Below are 22,568 nucleotides of genomic sequence, written 5' to 3'. Positions count from 1 at the left end.
TTTCATACTTTTTTTTTCTTTTTTTTTTTGTCTTTTCTGACTTGACCAACCTGAGGTGTCTGTATCTCTCAGCTTCAATCAAGTACAGAATGTAAACTCAGGAACTGTGAATTTTCTTGCACCTTTGTACTTTTGTTCTATCCCTTCTTTTTTCTTCTTCTTCACCCTTTATTTGTCCAATAAGACTCTTTCGGTGGGTCATGACGTATCCTGTTTACGTACCACCTACACTGGAGTTATTTAAAAGCAATTTTATTGCTGCCTTTTCTGTTTCTTCTTCCTCCCTTCTCTTAAATCAATGCTTTATAATTTATTGGCTAAAACTTGCCAGAAGCTAGTAAGGACCACATGCTGCACTGGTAATTTCCCAGCAGCAAACAGCAAAGTAGCCAGCAAGAAAGACAAGCAAACATCTTTGCTGTTTTTCTTTGCCTTTTATTGTTTTTTTCCCATCCTGCATTTCATGTTTTAATTTAGAAAACAAGAAGATTGGAAATTAACTAAAATTCCCTCGGCCCCTTGGCTTTCTCCCTCTCCCTATGCAAGGTTGATTAATGCAGTCCTAATGCTGTACTAGTGAGGATGGATTTTGTTTTATATGGAAATTTTCCTTCTGGATTTTGTGGAACTGAAGGGATGGAGAATGTTAGGATGAAACCATGTTGAGGGAATGGAGTTGCAGGCAGGGATTCTGGGAGGGCAGACAAAGAGGTGAGTGGCAGGATGGGAACCAGAACCTGTACCCTGAGGCCAAACCAGGATGGGGGAGAGGAAGAGGAGAGGCTAGGGAGGAAGAAAGGCTCTAGGGTGCGGCTCCATAGTTCAGGGAGGCAATCCCACCCTCTCCTCCTTCCTGCCTGGCTCTGGTCATCCTGCAGCCCCCAGGGGACTGAGAGCAGCCTGGGGGAAGAGAAGAATGAACATGGGTGCAACCTGGGGGTCAAGACGTGGCTGAGAGCAAGGAGGAGGGGATGGCTGAAACAAAGGCAAAGATTGGCTCAGGTCAGATGGAAACTGAAGCTGGAAGCTGGTGTCATCTGGCACCAAAAGGAAGGCAATTCCTCTCTTCTTCCATGAAGGGAGCATCAATGATGCTGCCCACAGACAACAACTTGGAGAATATCAAAAGTGGCTATGGAGCTCTGAGGCTGATGGGAAGGAGCATGAGAGCCCAGGTGGTGATCTGCTCAATCCTGCCCGTGAGGAGGAGGGGAAGGGGCCCTCTGAAATTTCTTATGCTAGTTCATGGGGAATAAAACCAAGGAACTGGAGATCTCTGTGCATATTCAAGGTCGGAAGAAAGAGGTAGAGGTTGTGAGATGAGCATCACCACAGATTGCTGGACAGAAATCAACCCTTCAGGGTGGAGGGAAGAGCAGAGGGCTTTAGCACTGCCATAATAAGAAATGAGAGGGGACAGCCTTAGGGGCTGTAATGTGTAGCCGTAGGGGTTATACTGATAACCTAACAGTGGGGCTGTGAAAACTTGGGGTAATCCAGTAAGTGATCATTTAAGCAACTGAGAGTTCAGATTTCAAGTTACAACACAAGAGGCAGAGTGGTGCCTTGGTGGGTGAGGTGGGCTGATCTTGGCTGGCCACCAGGTAGCCACCCAGGTGCTCTATCATTCCACTTTCTAAATAGGACCAGAGGAGAAAATCTGACAAAAAACTCATGAGTTAAGGATGGGGTACAACAATGAGGCTGAGGCTGAGCAGACGTGAAGTAGAGAGAGGGAGTAAGCAGGAGGTAGAAAAATAAAGAATGGGTGAGAGAAGTTTTGGATTGAAGGGTATCTTAGGGTCATGTCCTTTAGACTGAAGGCCAAGCAGACTCCCCCAGTGTCATTGGCTCTGGTGCTGGGTCTCTGTGTTGGGGGCTTTGGTAGCTTGGGAGGGCCCACAACGTGGCTCCCATGAGAAGCTGGTAAAAGCTGCCCTGGTTGCCAAGGCCAAGCTCATCAGCAGAGGTGGCTGTTGCCTCTGTGATTAACGTATTTTAGAAAGGGAAAAACTGCATGGGAGAGGAGAAGGGGAGGTGAGAGCAATGCTGGAGCAGAGGTAACCAAAGTCAGAGGAACAAAGAGGAGGAGGTGCCCGAGCAGAGTGTTCCCTGCAGCTCCTGGTGATGTGGCAGCTTGTCCACTGCATCCCCTGGAAAAGCACAGGGGAGCAGCCTTGAGAAGGACCCTCTGTGGAGCAGATGTGGATCTGCAGCCATGTGGGACCCCGTGCCAGGGCAGGTGACTGTTCCTGTAGCAGGCAATGACCCTGTGGGCAGCCCTGCTCCTGAGGGACCACACCTGAAGGGAGGGACTTGTATCAGGGTTTCTGACGGACTGTCCCCAATGAGAGGGACCCCAGGCTTCAGTGGGGGGAGGCTGTGAGGAGTCCTCCCTCTGAGGAGGAAGGAGCAGCAGAAACAAAGTGTGATGGACAGACCATAACCACCATTCCCTGTCCCCTGTGCTTCCAGAGGGGAAGAGGGAGAGAAACAGGGAATGAAGTAGTTCAGGACTGGGAAGAAGGGAGGGGCTGGGGAAAGGTGTTTTTTAAGATCTGCTTTTGTTTCTCCTGCTCTGATTTGTTTGGTGACAAATCAAATGGATTTTTCCTCCAAGTTGAGTCTGTTTTGCCCATGACTGTAGCAGTTCCCCTTTGTAGCCAGCTGGGCCTAAACCAGGACAGCTCCTTGGGCTGACACCTTAGAACTGGCAGCTGGAACCAAGGGAATAAAAATCCCTGTGCTTGGATATGGCATTGAGAGTGTGTCGGAGTTAATTAGGATAAAAACTGGACTCTCAAGGCTAGTTTAGGACTGGACTTGACACGTCCTCTGCCGATGAAACTTGAACACACTGGATTTAGGGTATCAGTCAGGTTCTAGATTTTTCTCCTTCAAAGTGATAACCTTGACTTTCTGTTGTAATTTGAACATGTGGATGCAGTGATGCCTGTTCATGTAGAGAGAGCCTGAGGAGGGGGGGCAGGGTATGGTATAGTTTAGTTATTATTTGCTTGCCACTTCTCACATGGGTAAAATTTTGCATAGACCAGGTCAAAAGTCTCCAAACATCTGGATCTTGACTGTGGGGTGGCCCAGAAAACAGTTGTACTGGTGGGAGGTGGGTAAGGGGAGCACAGGGACAGATACTGAGACCAGCAAAGCCAGCACATCCCACCACTGCCCACTGGAGCATCTACACCAAGGGATGCAGCTGCTGGTGCTGATGCTACTGAGATTCCACGTGAAAGCTAAAGTCAAAGGTTAACCTCAAGTAGTAATTTGCCACTAATGTTTTTACAGCAGAAGCATCCTGCTAATCTTGAATGGCCTGCGGTCCCTTGACTGCAGAAGTGTCAGCAGCCCTGGCAGCTCTGCCTAGAGCAGAAAAATGAGAACTCAGAAAAGGCTGGGTTTGGGCAGAACTGGGGCCTTGGGGCATCACTGGTGGGGGATTTTTGGTTTGAATATGTAAAGGACAACCACTCTTTAAAACATCTGCATTCTGAAAATACCATTTCTGTTCCCCTCTAACTGTTTCACTCTGAGTCCTTAGTAATTACTGTGCTTTTTAATTTTTTAATTTAGAGATCATTAGCTTTGTGAATCTTTACCTCTCATAGCCCTGATCCCATGCTGTAGAGTTGGTGTAGCCCTGGGTTTTCAGCTGAAGCTCCATAATGATCATGTCAAGGAGGACCCTTGTAGTTTGGGGACATGTCTTAAATACTCCTGAACTTCATCAGTGTTACTCTGTAACAGCAAAGAGACTCTAAAACCCATGCGAAGTTTCTTTGCTTGGAACAAAGCTGTTTCCATATCCCCTTGTGCATCAGGAGAAGAAAACATGCTTATGAATGCATCAAACTTTTTTCCCAGTCCTGTAGTCTATTGTTTCAATGAAACAGAAAGGTGCTGCCTCTTCACAGGCACTTTCCAGAGCAAAACTCTGCATTAACTTGAGCTTTCCTGACTTGCAGATACCTCTGTGGCCAAAAGCAGTGTGTTTTTTCAACCTTCATTCTACTTCAGTTACTTTTTCTTTCCCTTCTGAAGAAGCTAATAAGTAAAAATGGGAATAGAATCAAATATTGTGAAATATCTGAGCTTCTGAGCATTTTTGTGCATGTGTAGATGTGACTTCTGGAAGAAAAGCCCCAATGAAATGTGTCGGGCAAAGCGGAATTATAGAAAACTTGTAATAAATGACTCTTGATTAAAGTGTAGGTTATGGGAGTATATGAAAAACACAGACATTACACAACTCAAATCATATCCTGGTAACATGCTTTAGAAATAACTGACTAATGAATGTCTCAAATTGCTGCCAGATTTCTTTGAAGAGTCATGGAAAACTAAGAGAGAGATAAAAATGTGACATCTGGAACCAAGTTACAATTTCTCATACCATGCAGAAGAGTTGCAAAAGAAAAGCCACTCGAAGCCTTCAGTGGGGGAGCCCAAGTGTGCCTCTCTATTTGCTCCTGGCATCAAATGGATGAGCAGTCCCTCCTGCAATGCCCCTGGGCATCATTTCTGGCCTCACATCTTGTGCAGGTGTTAAGAATAGGATGAGCATAAAGATCACAATTATAATTTTTGCCCTCCACTGAGCCTTTTCCAGCTCTTATACATTCCTTGGTTGATAACTGGTTGTTGTATTTCTCAGTCTCTCAGCCCTGTATGGTCTTCTTGCAGTTCTTCATTGTTAGTATATGTAACATGGTGAGTTGCTGGGTTATTATCATCACTCTTTGCCATTTTACTTCTTGTTTCCATTTCCCAGATACTTTGAGACCATTTTGAAGGGCCCAGATCCCAGCAGAACTTCCTGAGGACCTTCCTCCACCAAAGAACTGACTGCTTTCCCACGCAAACCTCTTGATCTGTGTGCCACAGCAGCTTAGTTTCCTTCAACTCCTTTAGTGCAGGGTGTTGCAAAACTGGAAATCCAGCTAGAGCAACCTATCTGCAGATTAGATCTTCCTTACCCACATGGTTTTTGATTCTTCTGGAGAGCTTGGGTGGGTTTGTGAAGCAAGAAGGGAGAAGCTGCCCTGACTTTTCCCCAGTTGAGAAGCAATGCTGGTTAAAGATGATGGTTTTCCTCATCCTCACTGACTTCTCCTTGTGACTCATCCGTTTTGTCTGTTTACTCCCTAACTTCTTGTCTCTTCCACCAGATGATCAGAACTCAGAGGCTTGGGCTGGTGTGGTTTTTTGTTTTTTTTTTTGTGTGTGTACCCCCCCTGCAGAGCCTGGTGTCAGCATGGGAATCCTTCCAGCTTCTTTCTCAGTGCTGCAGAGGCAATAAATTCATGGAGCCTTATCCTCACCGAGTCTTTTTCTTTTCCCCCATATCATCTGTAAGCACTCTCTGGCAGGCTTCCTGCTCTTGCTGAGCCTGAAGAAGATAACCAGTGGTTTTGCTGCCTCTTGCTAGCTGCCACCCAAACTTTCTTGCCCTCTGTTATCGTATTTTTGGTCCCTTGCTGAGCCTTTCACCTCGCTGCTCCTCTGCTGTATTCTACACATCCCCAAGTGGCAGTGCCTGGGCACACAGCCCATTAAATATTGGGTGATTTTTGGCATATTTTATATCTAGCATGAGCACACACAGTAGTGAAAAGACAGGGTTTTAATACGTGCTGGTTGCCAGGGTGCTGGGGGTGCCTTTGGGAGGATGAGAAGGAGGTGGGCCCTAAACAGTTCTTTGCTGCCTTAAAATCAAAACTAAATATGGTTTTGAGAAGGCAAGATCTGGGGAGAGGATGTTTTTTCATGAAGCTACGGGGCCAAAGGTGCTTTAAACTTATGTTTGTGCTGACTCCAGTCTAAATAGTAGGCAGGATCAAAGCAAGAGGAGTTCTGTTTTACCAAGGCTAAGAAGTTACAGTTCCCATTGCAAATCAAGACCCAGTTAGGAAAAAATGCCATAAAACACAGTAGAACTGCCCAGAACATTAATTTCTTCTTGTAGCTTGTGTTTGGAGATTTGAGAGAGCTTTGGAGAGTTTAAGGCCCGTTCAGCTCCTCACAGAGAGGTCCTAGGGACTTTCTATTTCCCATTTTCCCATTGTCATTTCTAATTCATGGCTCAAACCATGGCTCAATAGTTCTGTTTCTCTTTGCTGAAATTAGGGGGCTTCTCTGGCATCTGGAGAAGGGCTGAAATAGTCTTGAGTTTATTTGAATTGCATTTGGGTGCATGCATGAAGGTCTTGCAATACAGTTTCTTCCTCCTTTTTCTCTCTTTGCTGGGGAAACCTTTTCCCCTCCAAACTGAAGTAGCAACATGTCTCAAATCGTGAATCCGAGGCAATTTCTGCAGTTTCCTCCCTCAAGAGCCTAATTTTTAACCCTCGGCCTCTCCACAAACCTTGCCAGATTTGTCATAGCTTTGTATGTTGTTATAAATGATGTTTTCTATTACCTGCAGTGCTTTGAACAGTTGTTCCCTGATGGATGTTATATAGTGCAGCATCACAGAGATGCTGCATGAAATAGAGATGATATAGAAAGTGGAGTTGCCCCTTGATTCTCTTTTATTTTTCTATCAGATTTAGGGGATTCTGTCCTAGGTTTCTACACTGGTTGCTAGGGGTGATGTCTGCAGGACTTGGGTTTTGCCCACCTGTGTTTGGTTGGGCCACGTAGACATACCCTTTGCTACAGCTTCTCACCATCTCTGATCTAATGAGCCCCGCGAGCTTCTTTAATCATAGCAGAAGAAATGATGCAGTTTAATTACCTGATTTGATAATCCATAATTAGCTGCTTGCTGTAGTTCATTCTTAGGAGTTAGAAGCAGAGGAGTAATTTTGCATGCGTTTGTTAGTGACAGAAGAGAGTTTCAGCTCCTAGAGGGCACAAGGCTGGAGGGCTGGTATATCTACTCCAGCTCTCCTCGTGTGTAGGCATCAGGTAATGATCATCCTACAGAGAGTGAGCAGCTGCTCCTGGGCTTTGAAGGAATACAGGAACCTGTGAAAGGGAGCAGAGGTTGGGCAGCTGTTGAAACTGGGACAGTGCATCCACACTAAAAGCTTCACGTGTCAAGTAGATGATGCTTCTTCTGCAAAGCTGTCTTGGTACCTAAGTGTGGCCCTTCTAAGGGCAGGGGAAGAGGCTTTCATGAAGGGTGCAGAAACAAGGAGAGGAAGAAACTTTCCATGATTTCTAGATATCAAGAAGTTTCCATGTGAATATCATAGCACACATGGTTTGTGGTAGATGAACGTTCAGATTTCATCTGGTCCAAACCAATTTTGTAAGAGTCATAAGGGTTTTGGTGGGAAAGGCTGTTCCATGTCAGGACTGCACTGTGTTCAGCAGGAAGGATTTCGGGTCAGCCTATGATGGAGTTTTCTTGGTTTTTGGGAAGTGATTTTGGTGCAGGGTGGGAGCCTTGTTGAGAGAAGTGCAGTGACCAAGCAGAACATCTTCAGAGCTGAGAGGTAGAACATTTTGTTTTCCTTTTTTTTAGGGGGTGTTGGGAAGGGACATAAAGCCCACAGGCCATGGTGTAAGAATGGAGGCTGCTGTTGTGGAAGTTGTTAGGGTTGTTGTGGAAAAGATGCAGAGGGAGCTGAGGAGCTCCGAGGAGAGTGGAGGAATGTGCTGGAGCCAGAAAGTTTTCAAGGGGGAGAGGGAAAAAAAAAAAAAAGCACTAACTAACAAATGTAACCTTCCTTTCCTCAGACGTGTCAAGTGTGCCAGATGATGCTGCCCAACCAGTGCAGTTACTGTGCTCACCAGAGGATCCACGCTCACAAGTCCCCGTACTGCTGCCCGGAGTGCGGAGCCGTCTGCCGCTCAGCCTATTTCCAGAGCCACGTCAAGGAGAACTGCCTGCACTACTCCCGCAGAGTCGGGCTGAGGTCCGTGGGGCTCCAGAGGGTCCCTCCAGAGGGTGGAGAGAGGGAATTGGAAGTCGGGAATCAGATCTTTGGAAACAGGTCTCCCCCTGACAGCCGAGGCGAAAAGAGGCCATAGCCCCGGCCTGGGGTGTGGTGCTTTGAATTGGGGAATTACTAAATAGATTTAAGAGGAGGTTTCTGAGAGCAGAAATGGGTTTGAGGCAGCTTTAAAGCAAAAGGTGCTTGTGTTGAATTCAAGTGGCAGATGGGCATCTCAGGATTGATATTTACAGAAGAAGGTTGTAGATCTTGACCCTCTAAATCTCTTCAAGATAATACGAGTTTGAACTTGTATTTATGTTGGTTGTAATGGAGTGAGGGATGTGTGCCTTCAAGGGAAGGGCATAGATTATTTTCCTGTGTGCCCCTACAACTCTCAAAACCCTTCTCACAAACCAAGGCAGATGGAGGAAGGCTCCCAGGGCTCTGGGTGTGGTGGTGTGTATGTGCTTGCGTTGTCTTCTCTCCAACCAAAGTGATTGCTTTACTATAATTTACTGCTTTTCCCTATAAGCTTTTCTTCCTTGGGATGTTTAGATCACCTCAGGTTGGAGCACAGCCCGTAAGCTGCAAGGAATTTGCTTGGGACATGAGATTAGATGACCTTTTCAGATTCTGTAAAGTTCTGCTTTCCCTCTGATTGCCATTAGATACTTTGAAATTTAAAATGAATATGGTGATTTCTGCTCTCTTTGCTGTTCTTTTAAGATGCCTGCAAATCTAGGAATCCTTCACTATGTGGTTTGTTCTGAAATCACACTGAGGTTTTTGAGGGCTTGGGTTTTTTTGACAATGAACGCAAGAAACACATAACAAACCGATTCCTGAATTTAATTGTATACAGATAAGGCTTTTTTAATGTGGGATCTGATTTGAAGGGCCACAGCCCACAACAAAGAATTAATTCAGTTGCAAATTAAATAGCTGTGATACTCAAGCGGTTAGAAAACGAGTTCATCTGAGAGAAGGAGGAAAGCTGGAAAAAAAATATTTTCCCTTAGGTGGAAAAATGGGAATGGAGTAGGTGTCAGAAAACTAGCCATGGGCTTGGTGCAGTTCTTTGGGCTTCAGTCGTGCTGGAGAATCCCAAATTCTGGCCCAGCTTCATTGCCTGAGCTGCTTGTGCAGCCTCCTCATGGATCCCTGCTGCAGTGTATGGGGAGATCAGCCTTATAGCAGTCATCCACTGCAAACACCTTCTCTTCTTGTTTCCCACCCCTGGGCCCACAGTGAATAGCAGGGCTTGGCCCTGACTCTTCAGTGCATGACCTGGCATTTTTTAAAAGCAGTGTTCATTCCAGATGTGTTGCAGTGATGTCTTTATGATGCCCTTAATCCTTGTCAGCAATGAGGGCTTCCATCCATCTGCAGATGTCATTAGCAAATACCTGCTTTCTGTGCTAGGGCCATTAAGTTCTAAACCAAGACAGAGCTCAAAAGATGAAAAAATGATTTTTTAGCTTTACTCAGCTTTTCTAGAAGAGAAATTTCCTTAACTCCTTTTCTAATTTGCAGCTGCTCAAGCACACCTGTAAAAACTGAGTCTGCCAGACAGGTTAACTTCTGACTGTGCTACCCTTGATACTTGCTTGTCTCTGCTACAGGGGCGGTGTCATTGGCATTCTTGAAAACAGAAGAAATAAATTTTAGTTTCAGGACCAGACTTAGATAATCCGTGTCATCTGCCCTCTGGTCATGTCGTGAATTTACTTCTTTTCTTTCATTTTTGTTACTTGTAGAGATGAAAAGCCAAGGAGTTCTTGTAAATCCTTCCCAGGATCAGCTTTGCTTTTGCTGCTTCTCACTATATCCCTGTTTTTCTTGAATTTCTGATACATAAACTTGCTTTTGTTTTTCTTAATCCGGCCTTACTTTGTCTTCTCTGCTAACACTCCAATGCATTCAGTTAAGTTTGAAATAAGATTGTTTTATTTGAGTTTTAATCATGCTTAGTGATTACGCTGAAAATGAGGAAGGTCTGCAGTTAAAAAGGAAAATCAACAAGCCTGTCCTAAATGCTTCTTTCCACTTGGCTCCAAGTGTCACCTCCCCACCTTTCCCAAGCACCTTCCAGCTGTCCCCACTGATCTGGGACTGTTTTTCCTGCTAGGTGCCATCTGGAGGTTTTTGGGGCTGGAACATGAGGGCATAGGAAGTGTTCAGAGGGTTAAGACAACATTTTGTAGCTTTATATTCTCTGGCAGTATGCTTTCCAAAGCTTTTACACCACCCCTCCTTGCCCTGAGGCTCCCCAAGAGTCTTCTCTTGCAAATGACTCCCCTGTGCTGGGGAACAGCAGAAGTTGCAATTTGCAGATATTACAAGGCAAGCCTCTGACATCCTCCATCCACTTTGTTCTGATAATTAGTTTAATTTATCAAACTTCATCCTTCTGGCACTGAGCTTCTTGATTACAAAGTAGCAGTTGTCTAAACTTCCATTTGCTGTTAATTAAATTAACTTGTGATCATTTGACCCTGAGTTAGTACTTATTTTATCCCTAATTCTAAATTAAGTCCTTACCCCGACCCAGCTCTTTTTAGTTCCAGTTTAGTTTAGTTTAGTGTTTGTGGAAAAAGCTAGTTGGATATTCCTGGATATGCCAGCCAGACTTTACTGTCAGAATTAGTATTTGTTCTTCAGTTTATACTTGGGGGAATTGACTGTCCTGTAGTGACATGGTTCCTGATATTACTCATGTGAATGAGGATCAGGCTGGCAGGCAGAGCTATCCAAGGAGAATGTTATCATGCTTCCCCAAAGATGACACCAGCTGTTGTCACCCTTTCCCTCTCTAAATTTATAAAAAACAGTGTTTCTGTGTGTATTTTGGGAGGGAGAGGGTTTGGCTCCTTCTGCCTGGCTTCTGCCTAACAATCTTTTGAAGTGTAACTTCAAAGTGCATGCTTGTTTCCTAAGCACAGTTGGGAGGCTGGTTCAGAGGGAAGGATAGTGGAGCGGCTGCTTCGTTTTTGAGGTGGCCTTGGAACTCTTCCAGTTGCTCACTGGTTGGGGTCCATCTGTGATGGCAGCACCCATACCATGGCACTGCCCAACTCACAAACCCAAAAAGCTCCAGAGGCAAGTGGCAGAATCTCTTTGAAATGCAGGAGAAAAGAGCTGTGTAAGGTGGTTTAACCCCAGGTTCTCCAGAGGAAGTTGTCCCTCTGTGTCTCTCATGTTTAATTGGCACAAACAATGGCCCCCTGGACTGCCCAGCTGAGCTTCTCTGTGTGGTGAAGGGGAGGTCGCCTGTCAATCAGTTTGGTTGGATTTTCTTAGGAGAAGTCCTGGACCAAGTGATGGTGAGCCCCATGGCCAAGGCAGGCGAAGGCAGGAGTCTGCATCCTCATGTGCTAAGACTTGTGGACTTTGGCTTCTCTGAGCAGGTTGGGGAGGAGTATTAAATACAGGAAGGCTTCTGGTTGGTGCCATCCTGGGGGAGTATCAGGCAAGGCCTGCCATAGGTGTGTGTTGGGAGGAGAGGTGGGGTGACCCTGGCTCCCCTCCTGGCCCTGAGTCTGTTTTCAGCTGCTGAGAAGAATCCTTTGCCTCCACATGCAACCTCTGCTTCTTCCTCTCTTCCTGGAGCATCAACCCAGCTCCTAGACAATGACTTTCCAGGCACTACCTGTGCTAATGATTTTAATGAGCATGGTCAGTTCCTTGGGCGTTTGTGTTGCTGTTTTCAGTAGCTTTCTGTTACTGTCATTGTTTTCTGGTGCTTAGGGGAGCAGGAGAAGAAATTATACAGGGTACCTGAACATTTCTGAGCTGAATATTCCATTTCTGTTTATTTTTCACTGGGCACTAACTGGTATTTATGCTGTTTATTGCCACCTGCAGAACTCAGCAGATACTTTTACTTCTTCACTTGTACCTGTGGTGGAATTGGCTTTCACACATTTAGGGCTGGCACTTTGCTGAGCCACTTCTTCCTTTAGTCTTTCTAGGTTGTTGTAGTCCCCAAAGGCTGCTTTTACAGATCTTTTCTGCACGTTGCTACCATCTTTTTGTGAGATCTGCCCAGTTTGTGGTTTGTGAACTCCTGTATCATGTTCCTCCTTGACTCTTCCACATTGCTACTGAAGAGATGAAACAAGGGCCCAGCATGGCCTGGGCTCGCCTCCATCTGCACCACTTTGCATCTGTTTTGGAAGCAAGACTATGACTGTAACTCAGCTCTTTCTTTGTGCATCCTCCAGGTGCATCCATTGTGGAATTGTCCTCATGAACTTTGGCCTGCTGAAAGTGCACATCGAGGAGAAACACTGCGAAGTCTTCCACAAGTGTTCTTTTTGCCCCATGGCCTTCAAGTCTGCCGACAGCACCACGGCTCACATGACCAGCCAGCACCCAGAGGCACCACCCAAGACTACTCAGTAATTATTTATCTCACCTTCTCCTTTGCTGGGTAGCTCCAGAATTCCCCCTTTCCCTCCCATTTTTTAAAATTCTTCCTGGTTTTGGTTTCTGTCCTTGCATGAGAACATCTGCCCCTTTGTCCCTTCCTAGCCACAGCGTGTTCTGTTCTCCTTGGTATGAAAGCTGTCTCCAGGGTAGGAGGAGTTTGGGCAGGGAAAAGGAACTCAATTGTCACCATTTTTCCTGGCAGGACCCACAGTGGCACCTCTTGATAGATGGCTAGAGGGCATCTGCAGCATTCAGCACTCAAAAGGAGGAGGAGAGTTACTGCATACAGCCTTGCCCCCCAAAATCACTAAGAAGAAACCTCCTGTTTCTTCTCCTCTGTAGCTTTCACCTCCAAGCCTTGAGCTAGGGCTGCAAACGTGAGCTTTAAGAGAGGAGTTACAGAAAGGTGGGATGGTAGGTCATGTGTAGCTAGATGTGTACTTCGAGTTTGCTCTCATCTGTCTGCATAACACAGCACACAGGTAGTTCTGCAGATGCAGAGGAGGAAACCTATTTTTAGAAAGCTGTGGAATGTGCCTGAGGCATTTTGTTCTTCTTCCCAGTGGAGTTAATGGTTCAGCTGTCCACGTGGGTGTGTTGACAATAGGTTGAGAGCATAGCCCTCCTCCTCAGAAGCCCATCCCTTTCTGAAGTTGCCAAGATTACTTTTTCCACTTTCTTCTTAAGTTAACTAAGAAGAGAGACTGAGGTTTCCTTTTTTTTTTTTATCGTTCCAGGGTCATCTACAAATGCTCGTGCGAGACAGTTTTTAACAGGAAGAAGCGGCTCCACGAGCACTTCCATAAGAACACCAAGAAGTTGTTAGTGCCAGTGTTTAAGTGCCCCCAGTGTCATCTGGTGTACATGCAGAAACAGCAGTTAATGCAGCACGTGAAGGTAGGTAACTTCTACCAAGTTACTGAGAAGAAGTCCTGTTCTTTGAGTTCACAGGGAGTTTGTCAACTGTGGGAGGAAAATGTTTGAAAAAGTGGAAGGTTCTTGAGGAATATATTAGTGTACAATGATCTGCAGTACTATCTGGAAAGATCTCTGGGACATTCTGTATGAGTTGGTAATAGTGCAGGCAGTAACTCATCTGTGTTTAATGTAACCTAATGACAAAGGCTTGTTTCCTGCAGGTAAATCTTTTTAACTGCTTTACATTAAACTCAAGGGCATGGTTAACTGGGGCAGGACCTTTATCTTCAGTTGGGACACAGGAAGAAGTATTTTTTTGTCCACACTGTTACTCAACTTATATAAAGAAAGCTGAATCTCCCTCTTTTGGGTGATCACTTAAAGAGTTTTGTCCCCTTGGTAGCTGCCTCCAAGAGAGGCTGCATATCATTTGAGGTCCTGCCTCCCTGGGCATGGGCTCCTATGGGCTTGCACAATCACACTAGATTGCAAGAGGGCAGTGACAGCAGCAAAATTGCCCTGGAGGCACTGGCCTTTGGGAGGTGGGACCCCTGCCCATGCTGGCACCACTCGGGCTGCTCCAGAAGATGGTCTGAAATGGATGGTTGGGTGCAACCCCAAAACTTGGTGGAAACGGTGGTCTGGAGGGTGCTAAGAACCTGCTCCCATCACAGTAAGTCCTGCAAAGATCCCACTGTCCTTCATTGCTTTTTTAGACAGGTGAAAAAATGGTTATGGTCCATTTGGTGGTGGCTTCTGGAGGGTTGCATGTGAGAACTTGTAGGCCTGAGTATCCCCTGAATGTACAAGCACTGTGTTTTTTTCTGTTGTCTTAGTTTCTACCTACAGTGTCTAACAGCATTGCTGTGGAAATCCTCTCAGAAGATTCTGAAAAAAAGTCTTGCTTCCCTTTGACTGGGCAAAAAGTGATAGGATTTTTTTAATCAGTGACTTTATTTTGTTTATACTTACACTTCAAAAAGCAAGGAGATTTGTTAACTCATGTCTGAAAGCAAAAATCATTCAAAACTATTTCTTTGCTCTCTCCTTCTTGCCTTTAACTTGCAAATCTGGAACTGCTTTGCATGCAGTAATAAATTAAAATTTGAAGCCCTCCTGTGAAGTTGATGATTGCTAATCTTCCTGTATTATAGCCAGGAAAATAGAGTTGAGATTAAGGCTAGGACCTTCAAAGAGGCATTCAAACCCCAATGCTAAAAGACTTGAGTTGAGGTACACAACTTCTTGCAGCTCATTTGCAAAGCCCACCCACAGGGACCTGTCTGCAGCAGCTTGTGCACCAGCAAAATGACATCTCCACTACACAGCTTTTGTCTTTGAACCACAAGGCTGTGTTTGGCCATCAGCAGGTCTTTGTGCTGGTAATTGCATCTGGTTTTTGGGCTGTGACAGGGCAGTAATTGCACTAACCCATCTCCTCTCCTATCCTATCAGATCTTGCTCCTTTATGCAATACAGGGTTTATAGCATGGGCTGGCTAATGTGTGCCTACCTACAAAATAAAGAAACCCTGTGCCTTCTCATCTTCCCTGCCTTTCCAAACTAAGAGTAGGAGTTAGAAGGTCTGGTTCCTGTTATTGATTCTGCAGAGAAGTCAAGTTCATTTTGCTGTGCTCATTTTTTTTCCCCTCCAGTGGTGTAATAACAGGAGAAATGGAGTAATGGGTACTAATGTACTCGCTCAGAAAACACTGGAGATTTCCAGGTGGGGAGAGAGGTGAGCTGTTGGTGTCACCCTAAATGGCTGCAGCAGTGCTGGGGAGCAGCTGCTGTTGCTCTGCCATTGCATGAAAGAGCTGCAGGCACCAGCTGGATCAGGTGCAAAGCTCACAGGCTTCTCAGATGAGACCTGGTGTTTTGAAGTTTGTTTGGTGTCTAACCCACAGAAAGACTTCCAAAGGCCTGGGGCCTTCGTGTGTTGAAACTTTACCCGTTATTAATTACTGTGCACAATTAAACTTCTAAATTATCCTTTTGTGTGGATGAACTGTTGTTGTTCCTAGGGGAGTTTCATGAGGTTTCTTTGGTATGTTGCTATTTTACTTGCTTTTGCTTTCCCACAGCTCTTCATTTCTGGATTATTTTCCTTATGTTCAATTTGCTTTGTTAAAATAACTTCTTGGGGACTTTGGATTTTGGCCTGTTGATCAACCAAAAAGCTTATTCCTTATAAGGCTGGTTGCTGGCTTTGTGCTTGTTTTTATTTGTCAGGACCAGAGTTTTGAACCCTGAAAATGTACGTGGCAATAGATTGTGTGGAACTGAAGAAAGTTAGGATGGAGAAACTGAGATGTTGTCCTTTCCTGTCCCTTGAGCACAGATGAAGCTGCTTTGGAGCCCCCAAGATAACAGCAAACATTTAATTCATAGCTTACCAGAGCTGTGTTTTCAGAGCTTAAGCTCTTGAAATAATGACAATTAACATTTCTCTTCCGTTACATCTTCCCTGTTTAACCAGAGTTCTCAGAGCTCATCCAAAATGTTAAACAGGCAGCACGAAGGAGCTGCTTTTGTCATGCAGAAAACATAAATAGAAGCTGCATGTTTCTTGGGAAAATATCTTGCCAGGGAAAGCACTGCAGCAAGGAAATGGGAAAATACACAGGAGTAGGTCAGTGTATTGGTTTGGGGGGTGTAGGGCTTAAATTAATTTTTGAAATGATAAATGTTTTTTTATTTATAAATAAAAGTGTAATATCAATTAGATATAAATGCTGTGTGTGATTCCATTATTATTGTTGTCTAGGGTGTTCATGGGGTCCCCCAAAATCCTGAGGAGCTCTCAAATATTCAACAAAAACCTGAGAAGGCACCAAGGAACAAGGTTCATACCCCACCAAAGGAGCTGTCAGTAGCCAATGGGACTTCCCACTCCCCTCTGCTGAGAAAGGACATGAGGGTGGAAGGACACAATCCAGAAGCCAAGTCCAGACTGAGAACTGGTTGGACTTGCAAGGAATGTTCACAGTGGATCCCAGATCGGGAAGCTTATGTGTCCCACATGAAGAGAAGTCATGGAAGGGTAAGGACTTGGATGTAACACTTCAGCTAGGTAGCAAGATGTTTTTAGCAAAAGAGTCTGATAATCTGGGGCTAAAAAGCAACTTGAGAATCTGTTTGCCAGCTCATTGAGGAGTAAGCTCAGGGCTAACACAAAAAAAATGAGGTAGTTTCTTGTAAGCACACTTTCTGCCTGCCTCATCTTGTTTGCTCTTCCTTCTCCTGCTGCATCTAATGTCAGGCTTCCTCTTCAGCTCCTCTGGGTAAGTGGACAGAAAGTTGTGTTTTCTGCAGTTCCTGGTTCAACAGTCTGATCTAAACTATCTACACTCAAAAGTTACTGAAGGCCCAACAGTTCCTCTATATGATATAGTATTTGGTAGATATCACTACATCTCACTGAGTGCCAGACTCAGGTGGTGCACAGAGCTATCATTCTGAGAACTGTAAATCTCCATTTTGTTGGTTCCATCCAGCTCAAGCCTTGTGTTGCCTTGACCTACTTCTGTCAAGCTAATCCTTGCTGGCTGGCAGAACGTAGGCCAACATGTTGTGTGCAGCCAGATTTCTCAGTACTTTGGCATCAGGGCTTCTTGAGATACTGAGTCACCCTTCTCGAGTCCCACGAGCAGAGACTCTAGAAATCTGGGTCGTGGTCTTTGAGTCCTAGCTTGATTTGAGGAGTTGTGGATTTTCCCACTTAATAAGTATCAAGAGAAGAAAGAAGATGGGGGTGTGGTGAGAATGTTGAGTTTTCCCATTTGAGTTTGATAGAAGTAGGAAGTTTGCCAAATCTTTAAGTTCAATACATACATCTATTCATTAAACAGGTATAAGGTGATTTTAAAAGCAGTGCATATAGGCTGAGGAAAGGGCTGGAGGAAAAGGAGAAGGTTGGTTACAGGGCAGAATTATGTAGGGGGATATGGATTTCATACATGGCTCCCAAGTGGGACTGTGTGTGCTGCTCTTTAACATTTTGCCCTTTTATTGTGCTGAATTATGAGAAGCATGAAGGGTGAGTGGACTTATATTTCATGATGGGGTCCTGCCCTCTTCTGGAGCAGAAATGACTTTCCACTGAATTAATTCTGCAGAAGGCCCTGTAGTGAAATGAGACAACAGGAGCAGCAGCTAATACAATTCCTATTAAAAATAAAAAATCAAGCAGAGGCTTTAACTAGTCATGGTTTTATAAGACCAGTGCAGGCATTAGCCAGCTGGTGGGCTGAGTATAAGCAGGACCCTGCAATCTCACTGATCTTTTACCAATGGAAGGGGTTTTTTTCAGTTTTTTTCACCTGAGAGGTAAGGTCCAGATGAAGAGCGTGGATTAGAATCCAGTCAGTACCTTCTATCTCCCTGTTATTAAAAGATATTTCTGTTCTTCTGCCAGTCTCTGAAGAGATATCCCTGTCGACAGTGTGAACGCTCATTTAATGCCTCCAACAGCCTGCGCAGACACATCCGCAATAATCACGACACAGCAAAGAAAATTTACACTTGCTGGTAGGTACCAAACACCACTTTTTGAGTTTGTTTTCAGCAGCAGGCTAGGCCTTCAAGTTTGGAAGCCCTTCATAATAGATCGTGTCTGCTTCTATCTACCCCAGGCTACGGAGGGAGAGTGAGAAGAAGAGTATGTTAAACACGAGAAACTTGGTGGCTAAAATAAGCCCTTGCTTTTAACTGCACGTTGCCCTTTGGCAACTTAGGGTAAGGTTTGCTTTGAGATTTGCAGGTGCAGAATGAGAACTGTATTGCACAGTCTTGTGGAACAGCCAGTAGAATATCGGGCTGCTTATAAAATATTTTGCTGCTTTGTGGTTGATGTAGTCGTGCATTGCTCTTGTGCCTTCCCTGTGAAAAAATATGGTACAAAAGGTGTGTGAAATCCCGATGAACCAGGGCACTGTGTCTTGCTACCATTTCATGCAGGCAGACCTGACTGCACAAGCTGCAGGGCAGTGGAGGATTAAGCCTGCTGGATGTGGCTGGGAAAACGTACAAGGAAGCTGGGAAAGGGACTTTAGGCAAGCTGGGTATATCAGCAATGAGTCCAGGTCATTGCTGGTGAATATCCTGCATCTGTGAATACAGTCTCAGTTCAGGACAAAGTCCACTGCTTACAAAGCTGCCTCTGCAGCTGCTGTGTTCTCATCTGCAGAGCAGGACGTATGCTGTGTGACCATGTAGACTTGCTTCCTGTCTCATTCTGAGACATGAGACTTTTCTGAAACAGAATGCAAGCACATGTATGTTGGAAGGGAAGTTTGTAGTGCTGTAGGTTGGGGGATTTTTTTTCTAATTTAACAATTTTGGTTTAGTACAAGTGTTTCTGAAGAGCGTGCTGTCACTTTACTGCACTTAACTTACTAAAAGCCTATCTTGAAGAGTACATTCCTTTTGTACTTTATTTCTTTGGACTGCCTAGTGAGTCACAATAGCTTTTAGTAAATGGATAAAGTATTGGCATCACCACCAAGGCCTGATAGCAATACATTCTGACAGTTTTCATCCAGGACTTCTCAACTTGAACTCCTCTGATTTTGTGCCTCTGGAGAAGTATTGGCTCCCAGTATGTTCCATTCTGGTTTAGGTTGTGGGTGATGGTCTTTGGAGTTAGGTGTGCCTGATTTGCATACATCTACTTTCTCTGGATCAGTTGTTTTCAGAGTGGAATGTATCATAATCAAAATTAACTTAAGGCACAGCTGGGAAGAAGGATTTGTACAGAAATACCTGGTGGCCTGGGACATGCCAGCCTGCACAGGCCCTGCAGTCCAGTTTTTCTGTTTTTTTTTCAGGATGACACAGAGTTGTGGATCCAGAGCTTCACCCAGGCTTCATCCATGGTCAGGCCATGTTTTCAGCAGAGAAGGCACAGCTAGAAATTCAAGTGCATTGTGTTGTATTCTCAGACTTCTAGTTGTTCCTTCTCAAAATCTGTTGATGAAGTCTTAATGAGGCAGTTGTGCTCTTTTTAATCATTTTACTGGGAGACTTGCTGAAATCTTCCTTGAAGTGCTTGTCCTAGCATCTCCACCAGCTGCTCCTTGTTTGGATCTGAGGTGCTCACTTTAGTCTCCCCTTTGATCCCTTTTACTATGTGGAGAGCACTGGTTTAAATCCACTTCTGTGCCTGCCATCCTCCCATCTCCTTGAATTCCTTCTCAGCTCCTCTCCATGCCCTGTGAGGCAGTGCATCTCTGCTGCTCCTTTCCTTTGCCCTTGGTTGCTGGTGTCTCTTTTCCTTCATCCCACCAGGCAGGTTCTGTCAGCCTCACCTGATGTTCCTTTCAGGGGTTTTGATACCTTACCATCAGGTCACCCTCTTCTGGATTTCCACACGAAGCATGAATAAAATTTGTCATTGATCTGACCGTTGAGTATTTGTGACTCCAGCATGCTGTCCTCTCGGTGACCTCTCTCTTGCTTCTAACATTTCAGGCTGTGATTTCCCCTTTACCTCCTGCCCTGCTTAGGTCTCTGTCTTCTGCTAAATTTGCAGGGAGAAGGCAGTGATGAAGGGCTTGCTTGAGCACCTGCCACTGAAATAATTCAGTTTAGAAAAGCATCTCTCCCTTCTCACGTGAAAATACTTCTAAATTTGGTCAACTTGCAAAATATTGTGGTGTATTATGTATTTTCTTTCACAATTCACTTGGTTATTGTTATGAGAACTCACTCTTATTTTCTGAGTCTTAAGGACAAATTCACTGGAACGCTTGATTTTCAACATCTTTATTTTTCTAAATACCACTTAATAACCTCTCATCTTTCTTCTAGGAGGGAGAAAAAACTCCATCACTATTAATTATTGATTTATCATCTAAGCAGTTCCTTTTAAAAAACAGTAGAATTCAATGACCGTGTCTGCATTTTCACATCATTACTGACTGTTGTTTAATTCCTCTCTAGCTACGGGGAGATCAATAGGAAACTTCTCTCCTTTTTAAAAGATGTCTCTGTTGCCCAGGGAAACTTCATCTCCTCTCTGTTGCTTTTCATCTCTTGCTGCCTGCATTTCAGCTGCAATTTCTGCATCCCAGAGGGGTCCAGTGCTACTTGCCTTGTTGCTTGGATCGACAGGTAGCTGGTGGACTTTGATCTTGGGATTCCCCATCACTTGCAGAGACCTCTGTGTACTTCCCCGTGCTGCTGGGAGTTGGTTTATGTGTCTGCAGGAGCTGGCACTTCTCTCTAGTAAACCTCAGTCACCCAGGAGTGAAGGTGAACAGGCAGCACAGCCTCTTCATATCCCCTTTGAAATGTCAGCCAGGCTCTCTGGCAGCTCTTGAATCCTCCTAAGTTTTAACACAAACAGTTACATATAAATGATGCTTTCGTGAGTGCTTCAGCTTGGGCTGTTATTATAAAAGTTGGAAGTTGTGCAGTATTGACAGGGTTTTCAGTGTGTTGTCTTGTGGATGGGGTGCTGTGTGGGTGCTTGGGAATGCTGGGTGCAGAACCCAGGTCTGCTGCAGGGCTCCTTGGTGCCAGGCAAGTCACAAGGTCTTTCATTGTGTAGGTCTCTCATCTGGGAGATTTTTTCTTTTTCTCCCATGCATTTTCCATCATGATTATTTATCTTGTGCTTGTGTAGCATGTGTCACAGGGGGCCTGATCTCCACCAGTCCCCGTGGTTATTGCCTGCTGTCCTGTCAGTAAGGTGTGCCTGCCTTTCCTTCTCATTCATGCTTATGGTGGTGAGTTTTAAAGGCTTCTAGATTTCTCTCAGGGCTAATGTTTTATTATTAAAACTATGGTTTGCTGCATATTTTGGTAATCTAATAGTACACTGGTCACCAGCCTCTGTCGCCAATGACACCGCTTGGTTTGGCACATGGTGAAGAGCTATTTGGATGTAAACAAACAGCTGGGCATTTCCTCTAATAAATTTTCTTCCTTTTTGTATTTCCAAGGTATTGCACAGATGAAAATCAGACATTTCCTCAGCCATTCATGCTGGAGAATCACATCAGCCTCATGCATGGCATCAAAAACCCAGACTTATCCCAGATGGCCAAAGCAGAAGCTCCAGAGGGAGACACAGCAGAAGTAACTGATACATTTTTATTGAAAAATAAATGTACCCGGCGAGTAACTGTTCACTTGGGGTGTTATGTTGAGCTGCAGCTTTGCAGCATTTGAGCCCTCTCATCCATATGGCAGATTTGCTTCCCCTCCTCTCAGCTCCATCCAGTTTGCTTCTCCTTGGCAGGATCAGAGCTGAAGGTGCAGCTGAGCTACAGCAGCACCAGGGCAACGTCTCTTGCATTTGTCAAGATATTCTTGAATACATGGCCCTGTTTTACTGGTCTTTTTTCAGTCTACTTTGTAACCAAGCCTAATTTAGGCTTGTCATTACCCTTGTTTTCCCTTGCCACTCTGTTCATGAGCCTGGTACCTTTTTCCTCTTTCTCCCTGTTTTTTTGTTTGGTTTTTTTTTTTCCTGCCAGACTTCTATTTTAAAAACACTCATTAGACCCATTACTTACAAGAGCTGTATTCCTCCTAAATAGGGCTGCTTAATTTTTTTTTTTTAAATATAGTCATTCAGTTAATGTTATTATGTGTTTGTTTGGAGTGGTAGATTGGCTGATTTGGCTTCTTAGCTCCATTTACTTAAAAATAGGCACATATTCCATATGATTGCAATTTCCTGTTTGCCTGCACCCTAACACTGGGGGATCACAGCCAAGACTGACTCCCCTCTGTATTTCTCCTGTAAGGAAACCTGGGGTGACTCCAGAAGTCACTCCCATGAGCTGGTGGCTGCTTCCCCCAAGCAGAGCTGATGCACCAGGGCACCTGGCTAAAGCTGGTGGCTTCACATGGCTCTGGATGAGTCTGCAAATACAAGCCCCTAGCCTGGATCCTAAAGAAAAACCTGCTCAGTGCTGCTGGAGGGGGAGGTGACAAAATCACCTGAAGGGATGTAGCCATCCTTTTGGGAGGAGAAGCATGCTGTGGGGTTGTAAGACAAATGGGATGATGGAGAGATGCCATGAAAAAAGCCTGAGTGGAGGGGCAGATGTTTGGAGTTAAATCTGAGAAGCCTTTCCTGGGCTACTGACACTCCCTGTGCCCCTGGCCCTGCTCTGTGGGCTTCCCTTTCCCACACCAAATTCACTTGGCCCATCATTTTCCTGGCCAGGCAGCCCGACCCGTGCATCCTGTCTCACGTTGCAGGACAGCAGTGGAGATGCTTCACGTTGGGGTGAGGTCTTTGGGCATGGATAGGAAAGGAAAGACAACACAGCAGGAGGCCCCAGGCTTCATTTAGTTTGA

At 44.9% G+C, this 22,568-nt stretch overlaps 1 protein-coding gene across 1 annotated transcript in view; it reads left to right on the top strand.

Moving 5' to 3' along the window:
• ZNF592 (zinc finger protein 592) overlaps nt 1-22,568 on the top strand; it is a 36,469-nt gene that overhangs the window by 11,821 nt on the left and 2,080 nt on the right. Inside the window, exons 4-9 of the mRNA XM_030457183.1 lie at nt 7,705-7,883; nt 12,128-12,304; nt 13,073-13,232; nt 16,021-16,296; nt 17,671-17,783; nt 21,200-21,335. Coding sequence (XP_030313043.1) covers nt 7,705-7,883; nt 12,128-12,304; nt 13,073-13,232; nt 16,021-16,296; nt 17,671-17,783; nt 21,200-21,335 — 1,041 coding nt within the window. The remainder of the gene's footprint in view (nt 1-7,704; nt 7,884-12,127; nt 12,305-13,072; nt 13,233-16,020; nt 16,297-17,670; nt 17,784-21,199; nt 21,336-22,568) is intronic.

This window comes from Calypte anna, chromosome 10 (genome assembly GCF_003957555.1).
Source record: "Calypte anna isolate BGI_N300 chromosome 10, bCalAnn1_v1.p, whole genome shotgun sequence".
NCBI classification, from domain to species: domain Eukaryota; kingdom Metazoa; phylum Chordata; class Aves; order Apodiformes; family Trochilidae; genus Calypte; species Calypte anna.
The sequence above is the reverse complement of the archived record's forward strand: the minus strand, read 5'-3'. Positions and strand labels throughout refer to the sequence as shown.